Consider the following 17,834-nt stretch of genomic DNA (forward strand, 5'->3'; position numbering starts at 1 on the left):
GGAGCAGCCCTCATATCACCACACACTCTGGTGCCAACATAGAATACCCACCATGCTCGGCGGAACAACACAGAACACAACAAGCGGTAAAATAACAACAGCAAAACAAACCCTTCCCTTCCTCCCTCCCACAAACCCACCCATCCATGCATATAGACGGCCCTCTAACCCCAGGACTGGCCATCTTCAGTCTTCAGCAAGCTCGTGGATTAGCAGATGTTGAGGCTTCGACTTCCCCGGTAGACTCTCAGATTCACACGTTTCAGCTGTTTTCTCAGTTCTCCAAGTCAGAACTGGGGTTTGAGCTTGTAGGTGAAATCCTTTTCACTGGGTGTCTCTGGAAACACGTTTCTCACTAACAGTCAGTGGGCTCGGTGGCGAGGAACCCACCTTTCTCGGGCTCTGTACGTCCAGTGTATACGTACGCTGTACAAAATATATTTCAGAACGTTAATTTAACCAAAAAGTTATTAAAGAAAAGAAGGAAGGGTTGTAATTAAACAGTTAGAGGTGGAGCTCAGATCATCTAGAAGCTGTTGTTTCTGATGAATTCTCAGCTGTCCCGTGGAAGTCCCCACCATGGACTCCATTACATCGTGTGTTCCTGCTGGAACGAATCCTAAGGCTGGTTCTCTCAAGCTCCATCTGTCTCCGTCTCCGTCTCCTGCTGAAAGAAGACCTCGACTCACCTCAGTGTTTTCTAGAACCTTCTCCCAAATCCACCCTCCTGATTGTATGACATGCACATTCCCAAGCATCCCTTATCTTTAACAGTAACCCAAACACCACCAACAGAGATTACTGCTTCAACAGAAGAACAATTACGTGAAATACCTTACAACATTAGCAGCAAAACCTTTACCAGAGCATTACGTAGGCATGGCCAACATCACAGGTACTTGGATGTGCATGGGTTTGCCAACTTGTTTAATTGTTTAATGTCATTTCCAGCAAATGAGTGTAAAAGAGAAAAAATCTGTTACTCTGGATACAATACAGCACAAAAATGAAATGCAATAAGATAAAGACCACAATAATTAAAAAAACTACAAATATATAAGTTAGCTTATATACAGTGCCTTATAAAAGTATTCATCCCCTAACTCTTTGTTCACATAATTAAGTATTACAACCAGTGACTTTGATCAATTTAACTGAGAATTTTATTTGTGAATCACATGCTTCTTTTTTGGCACAGTAGAGCCCCAAAACAGGGAGCATGAAAAACTAGAATTTGAAAAACTGAAATGTCAGCAGTTCAGAAGCTTTCATCCCCCTTTGCTCAGTATTTAGTTGAACCACCTCTCACAGCTATTACAGCCAGTAGTCTTTTTGGATAAGTCTCTATCAGCTTTGCACAATGTGCTGGAAAAAGATTTGCCCATTCCTCCTTGTGCAATTGCTCAAGCTGTGCCAGGTTAGTTGGAAAGCAGCCAGAGATGTTCATTTGGGTTAAGGTCAGGACTTTGATTGGGCCACTCAAGGACATCAATTTTCTTCATTTGGAGAAGCTCCATGGTTGCTCTGGCAGTATGCTCTGGGTCATTGACCTGCTGAAAGACGAATTTCCTCCTGAGTTTAAGCTTTCTGGAAGAGGCAAGCATGGTTTTAACCAGGATCTCTCTGTATTTATCCTGACCAGATTTCCAGTCCCTGTTGCTGAAAAGCATCCCCATAGTATGATGGGGCTGATGCAGTGTGTTAGATTTATGTCACATGTACTGCTAGCATTAAGGTCAAAAAGTTCCACTTTAGTCTTATCTGACCACGATACCTTATTCCACATATTTAAATTATCTTTTAAGTGATGCTTTGGAAAGTCTTTACGGGCAAGGATATGCTTTTTTTAAAAAAAGCCAAGGCTTCCTTGCCACTCTTACATAAATACCCTTTTTTGTGTAAGGCCTTAGAGACTGTGGAGTCATGAACTTCATCTCCAGTTGTAGCCACTGACTTCTGCAGCTCACTCACAGTGACTTTTAGCATCACAGTGGCCTTTCTTCTCAGGTGAATGTTTAGAGGGGCTGTGGTTTCACGTTTTCACAATGGACTGCTCTGAGGTGTGTTGCGAGGTGTTTTCAGTGCCTTGGAGATGGTGTTGTGCTCTTCCCCAGATCACTTCCCTGACTTGTTTTGAATACTCTTTTGTCTTCATTTTGGATTGGCCTGTTGAAAATCTCCCATTCTGTTGGACCCTACAGAGAGAGGGGTATTTATTCAGGTGATCCTCCAATCTTTCTACATCAACAAATTGAGTGAGTTGATATGGTAATATACAGAATTGCTCCTGAGAAAGTTAGTATAGTAATTACAAAGGGGATGAATACTTTTTTAGCATTAATTTTTGTTTTTGATTTTTAGTAAATTGTTGACAGGTTTTAGACTTTTTCTTTTGATTTGACATGAACAATGTTTTGTAGGTTAGCTCAAAAATCTTTCTTCAATATATTTTAAAGTTAGAAAATGAGACAGTGAAATGTAAAATTCTTTGTGGGAGCTGAATACTTCGTCAAGGTTCTGTACATTGATTGTATATCCAAAACTTGAAGCTAGGCACAGGAGTGTCTGTACATTAGGTGACCCAGACGGAATGATAAAGTAGTGGTGCTTGGGGCAGCTTAGTGGGAAGGAGGTGTTGATCAGCCTTACTGCTTGGGAAAAGTAACTGTTTTTAGACCATAAGATATAGGAGCAGAATTGGGCCATTTGGCACATCAAATTTCATCATGGCTGATCCACTTTCCTCTCAGCCCCAATCTCCTGCTTTGTCCATGTATCCATCCATGCCCTGACTGATCAATAATCTATCAATCTCTGCCATAAATATACATAAAGACTTGGCCTCCACAGCTGTCTGTGGCAAAGAATTCCACAAATTCGTCACTCTCTGGCTAAATAAAATTCTCCTCATCTCCATTCTAAAAGGATGCCCCTCTACTCTGAGGTTGTCCCTCTGTCCCTACTGGTCTTAGACACTTCCCCCATAGGGAGCATCCTGTTCACATCCACTCAATCAGGGCCTTTCTCTATTTGATAGGTTTCAATGAGGTCACCCCTCATTCTTCTGAAATCCAGTGAATACAGGCCCAGAGCCATCAAACACTCTTCATATGGCAAGCTGTTCAAACCTGGAATCATTTTCGTGAATCTCCTTTGAACCCTCCTGAGTTTCAGCACATCCTTTCTAAGATAAGGGGTCCAAACCTGCTCACAATACTTCAAATGAGGCCTCACCAGTGCTTTATAAAGTCTCAGCATTACATCCTTGCTTTTATATTCTAGCCCTCTTGAAATGAATGCTAACATTGCATTTGCCTTCCTCCCCACAGACTCATCTTGCAAATTAACCTTTAGGGAATCCTGCACAAGGACTCCCAAGTCCCTTTGCACCTCAGTTTTTTGTATTTTCTCTCCATTTCAAAAATAATCAATCCTTTCTTCTACCAAAGTGCATGACCATACACTTCCCGACACTGCATTCCATCGTTTTCCAGCGGTCCGATATCCACTCGCCTCTCTTTTACACTTTATGTATCAGAAGAAACTTCTGGTATCCTCTCTAATATTATTGGCTTGCTTACTTTCATATTCCATATTTACCACCTTAATGACTTTTTTAGTTGCATTCTGTTGGTTTTTAAAAGCTTCCCAATCCTCTAATTTCCCAATAATTTTTGCTCTATTACATGCCCTCTCTTTGTCTTTTATGTTGGCTTTGACTTCGCTTGTTAGCCATGGTTGTATCATCTTTCCTTTAGAATACATCTTCTTTGGGATGTGTATACCCTGTGTTTTTGAGTCTAGTTGTCCTGGTGTGGATGCTATGTAGCCTCCTCCCTGATGGTAGTGTGGCAAAGCAGGGTGGGTGGGATCCTTCTCTGGCACCTTTCTGTATGTGAGTCCGTGGTGGTGAGTGTGCTGGTGCTGGTACTGCGTTGGGCACTTTTTGACTACCTATTGTAGAGCTATCCTGTCTGCTGCAGAACAGTGCATCTGAATGCACGTGAGCTTACCGCTTCCCTTTACCTTACAGATCAGCATCTTCATGACTCACCTGTCAAACTACGGCAACGACCGGCTTGGCCTGTACACTTTTGAGAGTCTGGTGAAGTTCGTGCAGTGCTGGACTAACCTGAAGCTGCAGACGCTGCCCCCTGTTGAACTGGCCGCCAAATACTTTGAGCTTTTCCCGGAGGAGAAGGACCCCGTGTGGCAGGTAGGAAAAGTGTACACAGCCATTGCGTGTTCAGGTTAGCACTTAGCTGCCGATAACTTTACTTCAATATAATTAAATTATCGCTTCTGGATTAAACCTTCTTAAGACTCTTTCTTCTTGTGAAAATTCAGTTAATCACGAGATTTTTGCTTATTCCCCTTCCCAGTCCTGATGATGGGTCTTGGGTCAAACGTTCAAGTTTAATTATCATTCAACCATGTATGAATAGAGCCAAACAAAACAGTGTCCTCCAGGGCCAAGGTGTAAAACTCATTGCCAGTAGCACACAATGTATCGTAAATATGGTTTTGATAGCAGAAAGCATACAATCACAAAAAATATAGCCCGAGTCCCTGAATGACATGGCCTGTAGAGTGGTTATGCATGGGTTGTTGCCCTGGTCCACATTGTTCTTCCACTGAGCGAACACTAGAGGGCAGCACTGACAGGAGGGGCCAGTCCCCCAACCCAGTACGGATTCCACCTTGATGGCCGAGTTATCGTCCCCCTGCAGTGATCTCTCAAAAGAAGACCTTTCCAAATGTGGTGTATTATTCAACTGCCGAGCATTGTCAGACTGGGATAGGGACTCTCCCACAGCACCTCAGCATCTCCTGCCTCGGGTAGCTGCAACAGTTGGCCTTGTGGTCTGAGGCCTGAGCCTCGCCACATCCGAGGCAATGCAGCTCCCCCACTGTCAGCCTCCCCGGTGAAACTGGCTTGCAGTGTTCCATGTTACCAAGGTCCAACACGGTCTTGTGATCACAAGAAAAAACATCTAAGGCAATCACTCACACCTTTATTTCCGATCGCGCACCGCCTCGGCACATCAACAGTATGCAGCAAGCCCAGCTAACAGCACAGCTATAGTACGTAATAAGTCAAGTCCATCGCTATTGAGCAACTTGCTGAGGCAATAGATCTTCAGTGCTTGATGTTCTTGATAAGCAGCGGTGTCGAGTGGTCATGTAGAGAATGGACAATGGCCCCTTTGGTTAGACCCGGAGTGTCCAATGTGTCTGAGCGCACTGCCATCTTACTGAAAGATATGTCAACTCTTTATTCCTCTCCATGGATGCTGTTGTCTGACCTGCTGAGTTCCTCCAGCATTTTATGTGTGTTACTTTGGATTTCCAGTATCTGCAAAATTTCTTGTTCAAAGGAAATTTATTATCAAAATTCATACAGTATACGTCACCATACACAACCCTGAGATTCATTTTCTTGTGGGCATTCACAGTAAATACTAAGAAACACAATAGAATCAATGAAAAACTGCACACAAACAGGTGCACAAATAATGTGCACAGTATGACATTGTGCACATACAGAAAGAAAAACACTAATAATTAAATAATTAAAAACACAAAATGCTGGCAGAACTCAGCAGGCCAGACAGCACAGCATCTATGGGAGGAGGTAGTGACGACATTTCGGGCCGAAACCCTTCATCAGGAGTCAATAATTAAATAATACTGAGAACATGAGAGATAGAGTCCTTGAAAGTGTGGAATCGGTTCAGAGTAGAGGTGAGTGAAGTTACCCACACTGGTTCAGGAGTCTGATGGTTGAAGGGTAATAACTGTTCCTGAACCTGGTGGCATGGGACCTGAGGCAGATCTGTGTTACAGATAATCAATGACTTAAAGAATTTAAAAACAAAATCTATTCACTAACTGGGAGTTTGCAGCAATAAAAAAAAATGTGCTAAGGTCTCATTATTTTGTCTTTGGTGCATCCTTGTACATAAAGTCAGCTCAAAACAGCAGCTTTCTCAAGATAAATATTATTCTAAAAGCATACATAAAGTCAATGCTACTGTTGCTTTTAGTATTCCATTTATCTGCTGTTTAGAGCTGTCTTTATGTCTACAAGGAATGCCAAGGGCAAATTAATGAGATTTAAACACGGCTATTATTGAAAAATCCCCACTGGTGAATAATTGCTTTCTAAAACTCTTTAACATATTGATTTTCTGCAATGCCACACCAAGGCAGAGTCTGAAGAAGCTTCAATATAGAAGCAGGAATTTCATTGGCCCCTTTGTTTAGAGTGACTGGTTTTGTGTTGTGTGGAAGTCCGCTAACAGTTATTGAGCCAGCAACACAGTCATAGTCACACACTCAGTGGCCACTTTATTTGGTTCAGGAGCAGAACCCAGGGTGGTCTTTTGCTCCTGTAGCCCATCTACTTCAAGGTTCAACATGTTGTGCATTCAGAGATGCTGCGTTCATCCTGTACACTACTGTTGCCTTCCTGTCATCTTGAACCCATCTGGCTATCCTCTTCTGACCTCTTTCATTAACAAGGCATTTTCACCCTCAAAATTGCCACTCACTGGATGTTTTTTTTGTTTTTCACACCATTCTCTGAAAACCCTAGAGACTGTCATGTGTGAAAATCCCAGGAGATCAGCAGTTTCTGAGATACTCAAACCACCCCATCTGGCACCAACAATCATTCCACACTCAAAAGTCACTTACATCACATTTCTTCCCCATTCTGATGTTTGGTCTGAACAACAACTGATCCCCTTTACCACGACTGCATGCTTTTATGCATTGAGTTGTTACGACTTGATTGGCAGTTTATTGCAAGAATGATTCCAGGAATGAGAGGGTCACTGTATGAGGAACATCTGGCAGCTCTTAGGCTGTATTCTCTGGAGTTCAGGAGAATGAGGGGGGGATCTCATAGAAATATTCCAAATGATAAAAGGCCTGAACAGGTTAGATATGGCAAAGTTATTTCCCATGTTAGGAGATTCTAGGACAAGAGGACACAACTTCAGGATTGAAGGACGTCCTTTTAGAACTGAGATGCGGAGAAATTACTTCAGTCAGAGGGTGGTAAATCTGTGGAATTTGTTGCCGTGAGTGGCTGTGGAGGCCAAGTCATTGGGTGTATTTAAGGCAGAGAGAGATAGGTTCTTGATTAGCCAGGGCATCAAAGGGTATGGGGTGAAAGCAGGAGAGTAGGGATGACTGGATGAAGTGGATCAGCCCATGATTGAATGGCGGAGCAGGCTCGATGGGCTGAATGGCCTACTTCTGCTCCTAAACCTTATGGTCTTACATTTGCATTAATGAGCAGCTGTACCTAGTAAGTCTGTGTAGAGTCCTAGTGTACTACAGCACAGAAAGTCTTTTTGGCCCTTCTAGTCCATGCAGAACTATTTGTCTGCCTAGTCCCATTGACCTGTAACTGAACCAAAGCCCTCCATACCCCTGCCATCCACTAACCATTGAGCACATCTGCACAGAGTATTGTTGTAGGGAAGCAGCATCCATCATTACAGACCCTCACCTCCAAGAATATACTTTCCTCTCGCTGCTGCCATCAGGAAGAAGATACGTGATTAATGCCACCAGGTTCAGGAACAGTTATTACTCCTGAAGCAGAGGGGATAACATCATTCAACTTCACTTGTCCTCATCACTGAACTGTTCCCACAACTTATGGGCTCACTTTCAAGGACTCTTCATCTCATGTTCTCTATTTATTTATTATTATTATTTCTTTCTTTTTGTATTTGCACAATTTTTTGTCTTTTGTGCATTTGTTCATCTTGTTGGTGCAGCCTTTCATCGATTGGTTGTTGAATATATTGAGTATACCCACAAGAAAATGAATCTCAGGGCTGTATATGGTGACTTGTATGTATTTTGATAAATTTACTTTAAACTTATTCAAATTTCTTCTAAATGTTCAAATCGAACACAAATCCCCACCACTTCTGCTGACAGCTCATTCCACACTCTGAGTACCGTCTGAGTGACGGTCTCCTTCATAGTCCTCTTCAAGATTTCACCTTTCACCCTTAACCCATGACCTCTAATTCTAGACTCACCTAAGCCTGCTTGCCTTTACCCTATCTATACTCCTAATGATGAATGATCTGGAAACTTTAAATTCTAGCAGGGTAATGTGCAGACAAGGATTAGTATTTTGTTTGGATGGTTCCAGATGGGAGAGTTTTCAGCTACAAAATTCAAAATAAATTTCGTTATCAAAGTACATACATATCACAATATTCAACTGTGAGATTCATTTTCTTGTGGGCATACTCAATAAATCTATAGAATAATAGCCATAACAGAATCAATGAAAGACTGCACCAACTTGGGAGTTCAACCAGAGTGCAGAAAGCAACAAACTATGCAAATGTAAAAGAGGAAACAATAATGATAAATAAATAAACAATAAATATCGAGAACATGAGATGAAAAATCCTGTGAGTAAGTCCATCATTGCTTGTGGGAGCATTTCAATGATGGGGCAAGTGAAGTTGAGTGAAGTAATCCACTTTGGTTTCAAGAGCCTGATGTTCAGGGTAATAACTGCTCCTGAACCTGGTGGTGTGAGTCTTGAGGCTCCTGTACCTTCCTGATGGCAGCAGCGAAAAGAGAGCACGGCCTGGCTGGTGGGGTCCCTGATGATGGATGCCGCGCGAAAAGAGAGCACGGCCTGGCTGGTGGGGTCCCTGATGATGGATGCCGCGCGAAAAGAGAGCACGGCCTGGCTGGTGGGGTCCCTGATGATGGATGCCGCGCGAAAAGAGAGCACGGCCTGGCTGGTGGGGTCCCTGATGATGGATGCCGCGCGAAAAGAGAGCACGGCCTGGCTGGTGGGGTCCCTGATGATGGATGCCGCGCGAAAAGAGAGCACGGCCTGGCTGGTGGGGTCCCTGATGATGGATGCCGCGCGAAAAGAGAGCACGGCCTGGCTGGTGGGGTCCCTGATGATGGATGCCGCGCGAAAAGAGAGCACGGCCTGGCTGGTGGGGTCCCTGATGATGGATGCCGCGCGAAAAGAGAGCACGGCCTGGCTGGTGGGGTCCCTGATGATGGATGCCGCGCGAAAAGAGAGCACGGCCTGGCTGGTGGGGTCCCTGATGATGGATGCCGCGCGAAAAGAGAGCACGGCCTGGCTGGTGGGGTCCCTGATGATGGATGCCGCGCGAAAAGAGAGCACGGCCTGGCTGGTGGGGTCCCTGATGATGGATGCCGCGCGAAAAGAGAGCACGGCCTGGCTGGTGGGGTCCCTGATGATGGATGCCGCGCGAAAAGAGAGCACGGCCTGGCTGGTGGGGTCCCTGATGATGGATGCCGCGCGAAAAGAGAGCACGGCCTGGCTGGTGGGGTCCCTGATGATGGATGCCGCGCGAAAAGAGAGCACGGCCTGGCTGGTGGGGTCCCTGATGATGGATGCCGCGCGAAAAGAGAGCACGGCCTGGCTGGTGGGGTCCCTGATGATGGATGCCGCGCGAAAAGAGAGCACGGCCTGGCTGGTGGGGTCCCTGATGATGGATGCCGCGCGAAAAGAGAGCACGGCCTGGCTGGTGGGGTCCCTGATGATGGATGCCGCGCGAAAAGAGAGCACGGCCTGGCTGGTGGGGTCCCTGATGATGGATGCCGCGCGAAAAGAGAGCACGGCCTGGCTGGTGGGGTCCCTGATGATGGATGCCGCGCGAAAAGAGAGCACGGCCTGGCTGGTGGGGTCCCTGATGATGGATGCCGCGCGAAAAGAGAGCACGGCCTGGCTGGTGGGGTCCCTGATGATGGATGCCGCGTGAAAAGAGAGCACGGCCTGGCTGGTGGGGTCCCTGATGATGGATGCCGCGCGAAAAGAGAGCACGGCCTGGCTGGTGGGGTCCCTGATGATGGATGCCGCGCGAAAAGAGAGCACGGCCTGGCTGGTGGGGTCCCTGATGATGGATGCCGCGCGAAAAGAGAGCACGGCCTGGCTGGTGGGGTCCCTGATGATGGATGCCGCGCGAAAAGAGAGCACGGCCTGGCTGGTGGGGTCCCTGATGATGGATGCCGCGCGAAAAGAGAGCACGGCCTGGCTGGTGGGGTCCCTGATGATGGATGCCGCGCGAAAAGAGAGCACGGCCTGGCTGGTGGGGTCCCTGATGATGGATGCCGTGTGAAAAGAGAGCACGGCCTGGCTGGTGGGGTCCCTGATGATGGATACCGCTTTTGTGCGACAACATTTCATGTAGATGTGCTGAATGGGGGGTGGGGATGGCTTTACCCGTGATGGACAAGGGTTGATAGGACTTGTCGTGCTTTATTGTGACTGAGGGAAGGTTTGATAGAGGTATACTAGATTGTGTCTAGCTTGAAGAAGCAGATCGAGAGAGTCTGTTTCCATCAGAGAGCTCTTAACAGCGAGGAAACAGGTCCTGTGGCCCAACCCATCCATGTTGGATCAAGTTGTCTACCCGAGCTAGTCCCATTTGCTGTCGTTTGGCCCCTTTCCTTTCCATGTGCATGTCTTGTAGAAGCTGTTAGAGTACCAGCCTCTACCAATTCCTCTGGCAGCTCATTCCACACACCCACCATCCTCTTTGTGAAAACGCCTCCCTCCTGTGTCCCCTTTCCATCCTTCCCCTGTGTTGGAAATAGGTAATTTTGTGATCCATAGGTTCTCTGCAAGTCACAAATGAAGCAGAAACTTGTTGCATGCAGCTGTAGGGCCGGTACAGTAGCCCAGTAGTTAATATCGCCAGTGACCTGGGTTCAGTTTGCCGCTGCTTGTGAGGAGTGTGCATGCTCTTCTCAGGACTCTGTAGGTTTGCTCCAGTGTCCTCCCGCATTCCAAAATTCCCCACGGATCAGTAGGTTTATTGGTCACATGGGTGTAACCGGTTGGGGCGGGCTCATTGGGCCACAAGAGCCTGTTACTGTACAGTTTCTATAAATAATAAACAAATCTCTGCTGCTCTTTTTACATAGCATTGATAAACATTCCAGAAATGCCAGAATAGAAAGTTAGTATCTTGGATTCTTGGTGATCTAGAGAGAAAGATGATAGGATCATTAAACCCATGGTTGTCAGAGATAAGAGGTCATGGGATGCCTTTGAGCAAAGTCATTAACCATGTTGCCAAGAGATGTCCAGCTTATTGGCACGATCCTCTCATTTGAAGAGGACTAGAATATAAGAGCAAGGATGAAGTGCTGAGGTTTTATAAAGCGTTCGTCAGATCACATTTGCAGTATTGTGAGCAGTTTTGGGTCCTGAATCAAGGAAATTCACCACCTCATTGTAAATCATCTTTTTCAGTTTTTGGCAGGCTTCAAAGAGATCTCCCCCACCACCATTCTTCTGAACTCCAGTGAGTGTCATAAGACCATAAGTGGTGTTCTGCAGGGGTCCCCAATACTGATTCCTGTCACCGGCAGCCAACCAGAATGTGCGCCCCTTAGTACAGATTCAGAGCCATCAAAACCTTTCATTCCTGGGATCAAACTCGGGGACCTCTTCTGGAGCCTTGGTAGTGTAGTGGTCAGTGCAACATTTTACACTGCCAGCAACATGGGTTCATTTCCTGGTGTGATCTGTAAGGAGTTTATACATCCTCCCCGTGAGACTGTGTATTTCCTCCGGGTACTCCGGGCACCCCCGGCCACATCCCAATGAAGCACAGGTCATTCGGTTTATTAGGGTGCAATTGGGTGGTACAGTCTAGGGCCAGAACCCTGTTCACTGGTGCAGTAATGGCATTCCGCTAAACACTACACTATACAGCTGTTTCAGTCTTGTACCATGGTCTGTATGTACAGGAGGTTGGAGTGGGTAGTGTGTCCATGTCTGCCTTTGGACAAGTGTGTCCTTAAAGATCAGCCTTATTTGCCATTTGTACATCAAACACACAGTGAAATCCATTGTTTGTGTCAAATCAATATACACTCAGTGGCCTCTTTATTAGGAACACCTGTCAGCTGTTTGTTAATACAAATATCTAATCAGCCAATCATGCAGTTGCAGACCTGGTCAAGAGGTTCAGTTGTTTTCAGACCAAAATGTCAGAATGGGGAAGAAATATGATCAAAGTGATTTTGACTGTAGAATGATTGTTGGTGCCAGACAGGATGGTTTGAGTATCTCAGAAACTGCTGATCTCCTGGGATTTAACAGTCTGGAGTTTACAGAGAATAGTGTGAAAAACAAAAAACATCGAGTCAGTGTCAGTTCTGTGGGTGAAAACACCTTGTTAATGAGAGAGGTCAGAAGCAAATGGCCAGATTAGTTCACGCTGACAGGAAGACGACAGTAACTCAAATAACCAGGCATTACAACAGTGGTGTGCAGAAGAGCTTTTCTAAGCACACAGTACCTCGAGCCTTGAAGTGGATGGGGTACTGCAACAGAAGAACACAGGCATGTACTTTTTTAGGTACAGGAGGTGCATAATAAAGTGGCCAGGGGGTGTTCGTCCTGGTATATGTGTCTGTTTTACCCTTCAATTTATTTGATAATTATTTCTGAGTGCTGAATGTTTTTCAGAACCCTTGCGATGACAAACGGCACAAGGATATTTGGTCAAAAGAGAAGACTTGTGACAGGCTCCCCAAGTTCCTCATCGTGGGCCCACAAAAAACTGGTAACTTTAATTCTCCGATCTTGTCTCGTTGAGTGATTAGAATCTCTCTGTGTTACATTGGAGTTGGCATTTAGTAGAAGTGGAAATATCCATGAGGAGACTATGTAAATCATTTATTGTGAGGTTGGGATTAAAACAGTAGTTAGCGTCTCTGTCTCCTGTGGGTCTCAGGCTCCCAGTGTTACGCTGCCAAAGGTTCTTCCTTTGGGTGAAGAATCCAACCAAGTCAAAGCTTCCTGTTGGCTTCTAGCTTGGGCAACTCTCTAGCATAACAATGCCTAAGGCCATAAGACATAGGAGCAGAAATAGGCCATTTGGCCTATTCCTACACCATTCCATCATAGCAAATTTATTATCCCTCTCAATGCCATTCTCCTGCCTTCTCCCCTTAACCTTTGACACCCTGACTGATCAAGAACCTGTCAGCCTTCACTTTAAATATCCTCAATTTCTTGGACTCCACAGCTGCAGGTATCAAATTGGTATCATCCATAATCGAGGTAACAGATTGGTTAAATAGATCACTCACTGCAGTTTGGTGTGCAGACAAATTGATGGTGTGTTTTCATAACATTCATTACTGCACATCAGACCAATCTGGGATGAGATAGGTTATTTCAGAATCAGGTTTATTATCACTGATATTCATGAAATTTGTTGTTTTGTGGCAGCAGTACAGTGCAAGATGTAAAAAATCAGTTAAATAGTGCAAAAGTGCAATAGTGTTCATGAACCATTCCTGAATCTGATGGCAGAGGGGAAGAGCTGTTCTTAAAGCATTGATTGTGGTCTTCAGGCTCCTCCTTGATGGTAGTGATGAGAAGAGGGCATGTCCTGGGTGCTTAATGATGGATGCCACTTTTTTGAGGCATCACCTTTTGAAGACATCCTCGATGATCAGGAAGCTAGTGCCCATTGTAGAGCTGGCTAAATTTACAACCTCTGCAGCCTGTTTTGATTTTGTGCAGTGGCCCCTCCGCTCCAGATGTCATTGTGAATTTGACCATGTATTGAGGGGAATATATATCTGAAGTTGAATGCAGAATGGAAGGAAAAGGGATGCTTAGGAGTGCTGTGCAGGTAAACATGTCCGTTCTCTTCCCCAGGCACTACAGCTTTGCACTTTTTCCTGTCTTTGCATCCTGGAATTATGAGTAATTTCCCCAGTCCAGTCACCTATGAGGAGATTCAGTTCTTCAACGGGGCCAACTATCACAAAGGAATAGACTGGTAAGGGACTGTTCACTTCGGCCTCTGTGCACAGTTCTACAAGCACGAGTGGAATGTGGTAACCTCTGAAGGTTTTTTAATTATTGTGTTCTTTATCTTATTGTGTTTTTGTGCAGCATCAGATTGGGAGTAACAATTATTTTGTTTCCCTTTATACTTGTGTACTGGAAATGACACTGAACAGTCTTGAATGTTGAATCTTCTCCAGATGGGATGGGTGTGGGGATTGGGAAGAGGCGTGACAGGGACAGGGAGGGGCTCTCCATCATTCTACTTCCATGTACCCACTCTCATTCCTCAGGTACATGGATTTCTTCCCCATCCCATCGAATGTGAGCACAGACTTCACGTTTGAGAAGAGTGCAAATTACTTTGAGTCGGAAGTGGCCCCCAAGAGGGCTGCAGCGCTGCTACCCCGGGCAAAGATCATCACCATCCTGATTAACCCTGCGGAGCGAGCTTATTCCTGGTATCAGGTATGCCTGCCCTGGCAGGGGAACATACACTTTCAGCTGTTTGAACAAAGCTGCAGTAGAAAGCAGCCAACAAAGAAGCTCCAGTTTCCTCCCTTGTTCCAAAGACGTGCGAATCAGCATAGCGGTTAGCTATTACAGCGCCAGTGACTTAGGTTCAATTCCCGCCAAGGGGTTTTTAACATTCTCCCGTTACTGCGTGGGTTTCCTCCAAATGCTCTGGTTTCCTTCCACTTTCCAAAGTCAGCAGGTTAATTGGTCACGTGAGTTTAATGGGTGGTGTGGGCTAATTGCACCAGAAAGGCCTGTTACCCATCTGTATCTCCAAATAAAATAAAACTAAAATATTGAAGGGAAGTGATTGATTAGTTGAATGAATCTCTTACTCTAGATCCCAGCTGTTCAGGAGCAAAGTTCACTGTCATCTCTGCTTGCAAAGGGTGCTGGGGGTTTTAGAAACTTCTCCCACAAACACAAGGTCTGCTGTTAATCATAAACAAGAGATTGATCGATAGTTGTAATAAATATTGGTGAGGCCTACTTTGGAGTATCTGGCCAACTTCCTATCGGAGAGACTTTAATACTGAAAGGGTACAGGGAAAGTTTAAAAGGACATTGCCAGGACTTGAGGACCTGAGTTATAGGGAAAAGCTTGGATAGGTTAGAATTTTATTTCCTGGAGCAAAGGAAAATGAGGAGAGATTTGATAGAAGTGTACAAAATTATGAAAGGTATAGATCGGGTAAATGCAAGCTGGCTTTTTTCACTGAGTTTCGATGAGACTGCAACTGGAGGTCATGGGTTAAGGGTGAAAGATGTAATTCTTAAGGTAATATGCTACCTTAAGATGATCAGGAGTAGTCAGCATGGCTTTGTAAAGGGCAGGTCGTGCCTTACGAGCTTGATTGAATGTTTTGAGGATGTGACATTTAAGAAGGAAGAGCAATAGATGTAGTGTATATGGATTTCAGCAAGGCATTGGATAAGGTACCCCATGCAAGGCTTATTGAGAAAGTAAGGAGGCGTGGGATCCAAAAGGACATTGCTTTGTGAATCCAGAACTGGCTTGCCCACAGAAGGCAAAGAGTGGTTGTAGACGGGTCATATTCTGCATGGAGGTCGGTCACCAGTGGAGTGCCTCAGGGATTTGTTCTGGGACCCTTATTCTTCATGACTTTTATAAATGACCTGGATGAGGAAGTGGGGGGATGAGTTAGTAAATTTGCTGATGACACAAAGTTTGGAGGTTTTGTGGATAGTGTGGAGGACTGTCAGAGGTTACAGCGGGACATTGATAGGATGCAAAACTGGGCTGAGAAGTGGCAGATGGAGTTCAACCCAGGTAAGTGTGAGGTGATTCATCTTGGTAGGTCAAATATGATGGCAGAATATAGTATTAATGGTAAGACTCTTAGCAGTGTGGAGGATCAGAGGGATCTTGGGGTCCGAGTCCATAGGACGCTCAAAGCAGCTGCGCAGGTTGACTCTGTGGTTAAGAAGGCGTACAGTGCATTGGCCTTCATCAATCATGGAATTGAGTTTAAGAGCCAAGAGGTAATGTTGCAGCTATCTAGGACCCTGGTCAGACCCCACTTGGAGTATTGTGCTCAGTTCTGGTCGCCTCACTACAGGAAGGATGTGGAAGCTATAGAAAGGGTGCAGAGGAGATTTACAAGGATGTTGCCTGGATTGGGGAACAGGCCTTATGAGAATAGGTTGAGTGAACTCGGCCTTTTCTCCTTTGGAGCGAAGGAGGATGAGAGGTGACCTGATAGAGGTGTACAAGATGATGAGAGGCATTGATCGTGTGGATAGTCAGAGGCTTTTTCCCAGGGCTGAAATGGTTGCCACAAGGGGACACAGGTTTAAGGTGTTGGGGAGTAGGTACAGAGGAGATGTCAGGGATAAGTTTTTTACTCAGAGAGTGGTGAGTGCATGGAATGGGCTGCCGGCAACGGTGGTGGTGGCGGAAATGATAGGGTCTTTTAAGAGGCTTTTAGATAGGTACATGGAGCTTAGTAAAATAGAGGGCTATAGGTAAGCCTATTAATTTCTGAGGTAGGGATATGTTCAGCACAACTTTGTGAGCCGAAGGGCCTGTATTGTGCTGTAGGTTTTCTATGTTCTGTGTAATTATGAGGGGAAACTTCATCAGTGGGTGGTGCAAGTTTGGAACGGTGGAAGTGCTGATATGTGCTTGATTGCAATATTTGAAAGTGTTGGGATAGTACATTGATGGGGAGGTGTAGGTCAATGGGACTAGGTTGAATAATAGTTGGGCATGGACTGGATATGCCAAAGGGCTTGTTATAGTACTGCTCAACTCTGATGGGCTTTTGTCAGGCTGGCAGGGAGAAAGCTACGAAATTGTGTTGCCATTCAGCCAGGATCCCAAATGAATATTGAACCAGGCAGAAGGAGCTGAATAACCACCTCTGATCCCCAAACTAAACATATCTCCTCTCAGCAGAATCAGAATGAGACCATTTAGCCTTCCAATCTCCTCACAATTTACCTGCAGCTGAATTAGACCATCCGATGTTGGAGCAGAATTAGGCCTTTCGACCCATTACGTTTTCTCTGCCGTTTCATCCTGGCTGATTTATTTTCCCTCAACCCCATTTCTCTTGCCTTTTCCCCATAACCTTTCATTCCCTGACTAATCAAGAACCTATCAACCTTTGCTTTAAAAATACCCAATGGGTTGGCCTCCACAGCCATCTATGGCAATGAATTCCACAGATTCAAACCCCTCGGGCTAAAGAAATTCTTTCTCAGCTCCATTCTAAATGGACGCCCCTCTATTCTGAAACTGCACCCTCTTATCCGAGACTTGCCCTCTATAGGAAACAGCTTCTCAACATACACTGTACGTAGGCCTATCAATGTTCAATGAGATCCCCCCCCTCGTTCTTCTGAAGGCCCAGAACCGTCAAAAGCTTCTCATGTGTTAACATTTTCATTCCTGGAATCATCTTCATGGCCCCTCTCGAATGCTAGCACGTCTCTTTTTAGATAAGGGGCCCAAAACTCCAATATTTCCACAGTACTCCCCAGTGCCTTATCAAACCTCCGCATTACATCCTTGCTTTATATTCTAGTCCTAATGGGTTTTGCAACCGTCAGTGCCCCTGCTGTGACACGGGCTGTCTGTTGCTCCATCGGGTACGGGAATGTCTCCTGCAGAGTGTTGATGGCTTGATTTCTCTACAGCACCAGCGAGCTCACCAACTGCCGGCTGCCCTGAACTTCACCTTCTACCAGGTGATCCGCGCCGGCCCAGATGCTCCTCCAGAAGTTCGCCTTCTGCAGAACCGTTGCTTGATTCCCGGCTGGTACGCCACCCACATTGAAAGGTGGCTAGTGTACTATCCACCTTCCCAGGTATGGCTCCTGTCTGGGTCAACACTTCGTTATTGCTCACACCTCGCTGGGTAGCTTAGGGGCTTGGGGGGGGTGGTGGGAGACCGCAGCTTGGAGTTCTTCCGCTACTGCACAGGGAGGGGCCCGGTTGGGTGAGGAA

At 45.6% G+C, this 17,834-nt stretch overlaps 1 protein-coding gene across 1 annotated transcript in view; it reads left to right on the top strand.

The window, feature by feature from the left end:
- ndst2a (N-deacetylase/N-sulfotransferase (heparan glucosaminyl) 2a) overlaps positions 1-17,834 on the top strand; it is a 487,958-nt gene that overhangs the window by 459,183 nt on the left and 10,941 nt on the right. The window contains exons 11-15 of the mRNA XM_073025637.1: positions 4,034-4,216; positions 12,512-12,608; positions 13,715-13,838; positions 14,140-14,314; positions 17,525-17,695. Of these exons, the coding sequence (XP_072881738.1) occupies positions 4,034-4,216; positions 12,512-12,608; positions 13,715-13,838; positions 14,140-14,314; positions 17,525-17,695 (750 nt within the window). The remainder of the gene's footprint in view (positions 1-4,033; positions 4,217-12,511; positions 12,609-13,714; positions 13,839-14,139; positions 14,315-17,524; positions 17,696-17,834) is intronic.

This window comes from Hemitrygon akajei, chromosome 21, assembly GCF_048418815.1.
Source record: "Hemitrygon akajei chromosome 21, sHemAka1.3, whole genome shotgun sequence".
NCBI classification, from domain to species: domain Eukaryota; kingdom Metazoa; phylum Chordata; class Chondrichthyes; order Myliobatiformes; family Dasyatidae; genus Hemitrygon; species Hemitrygon akajei.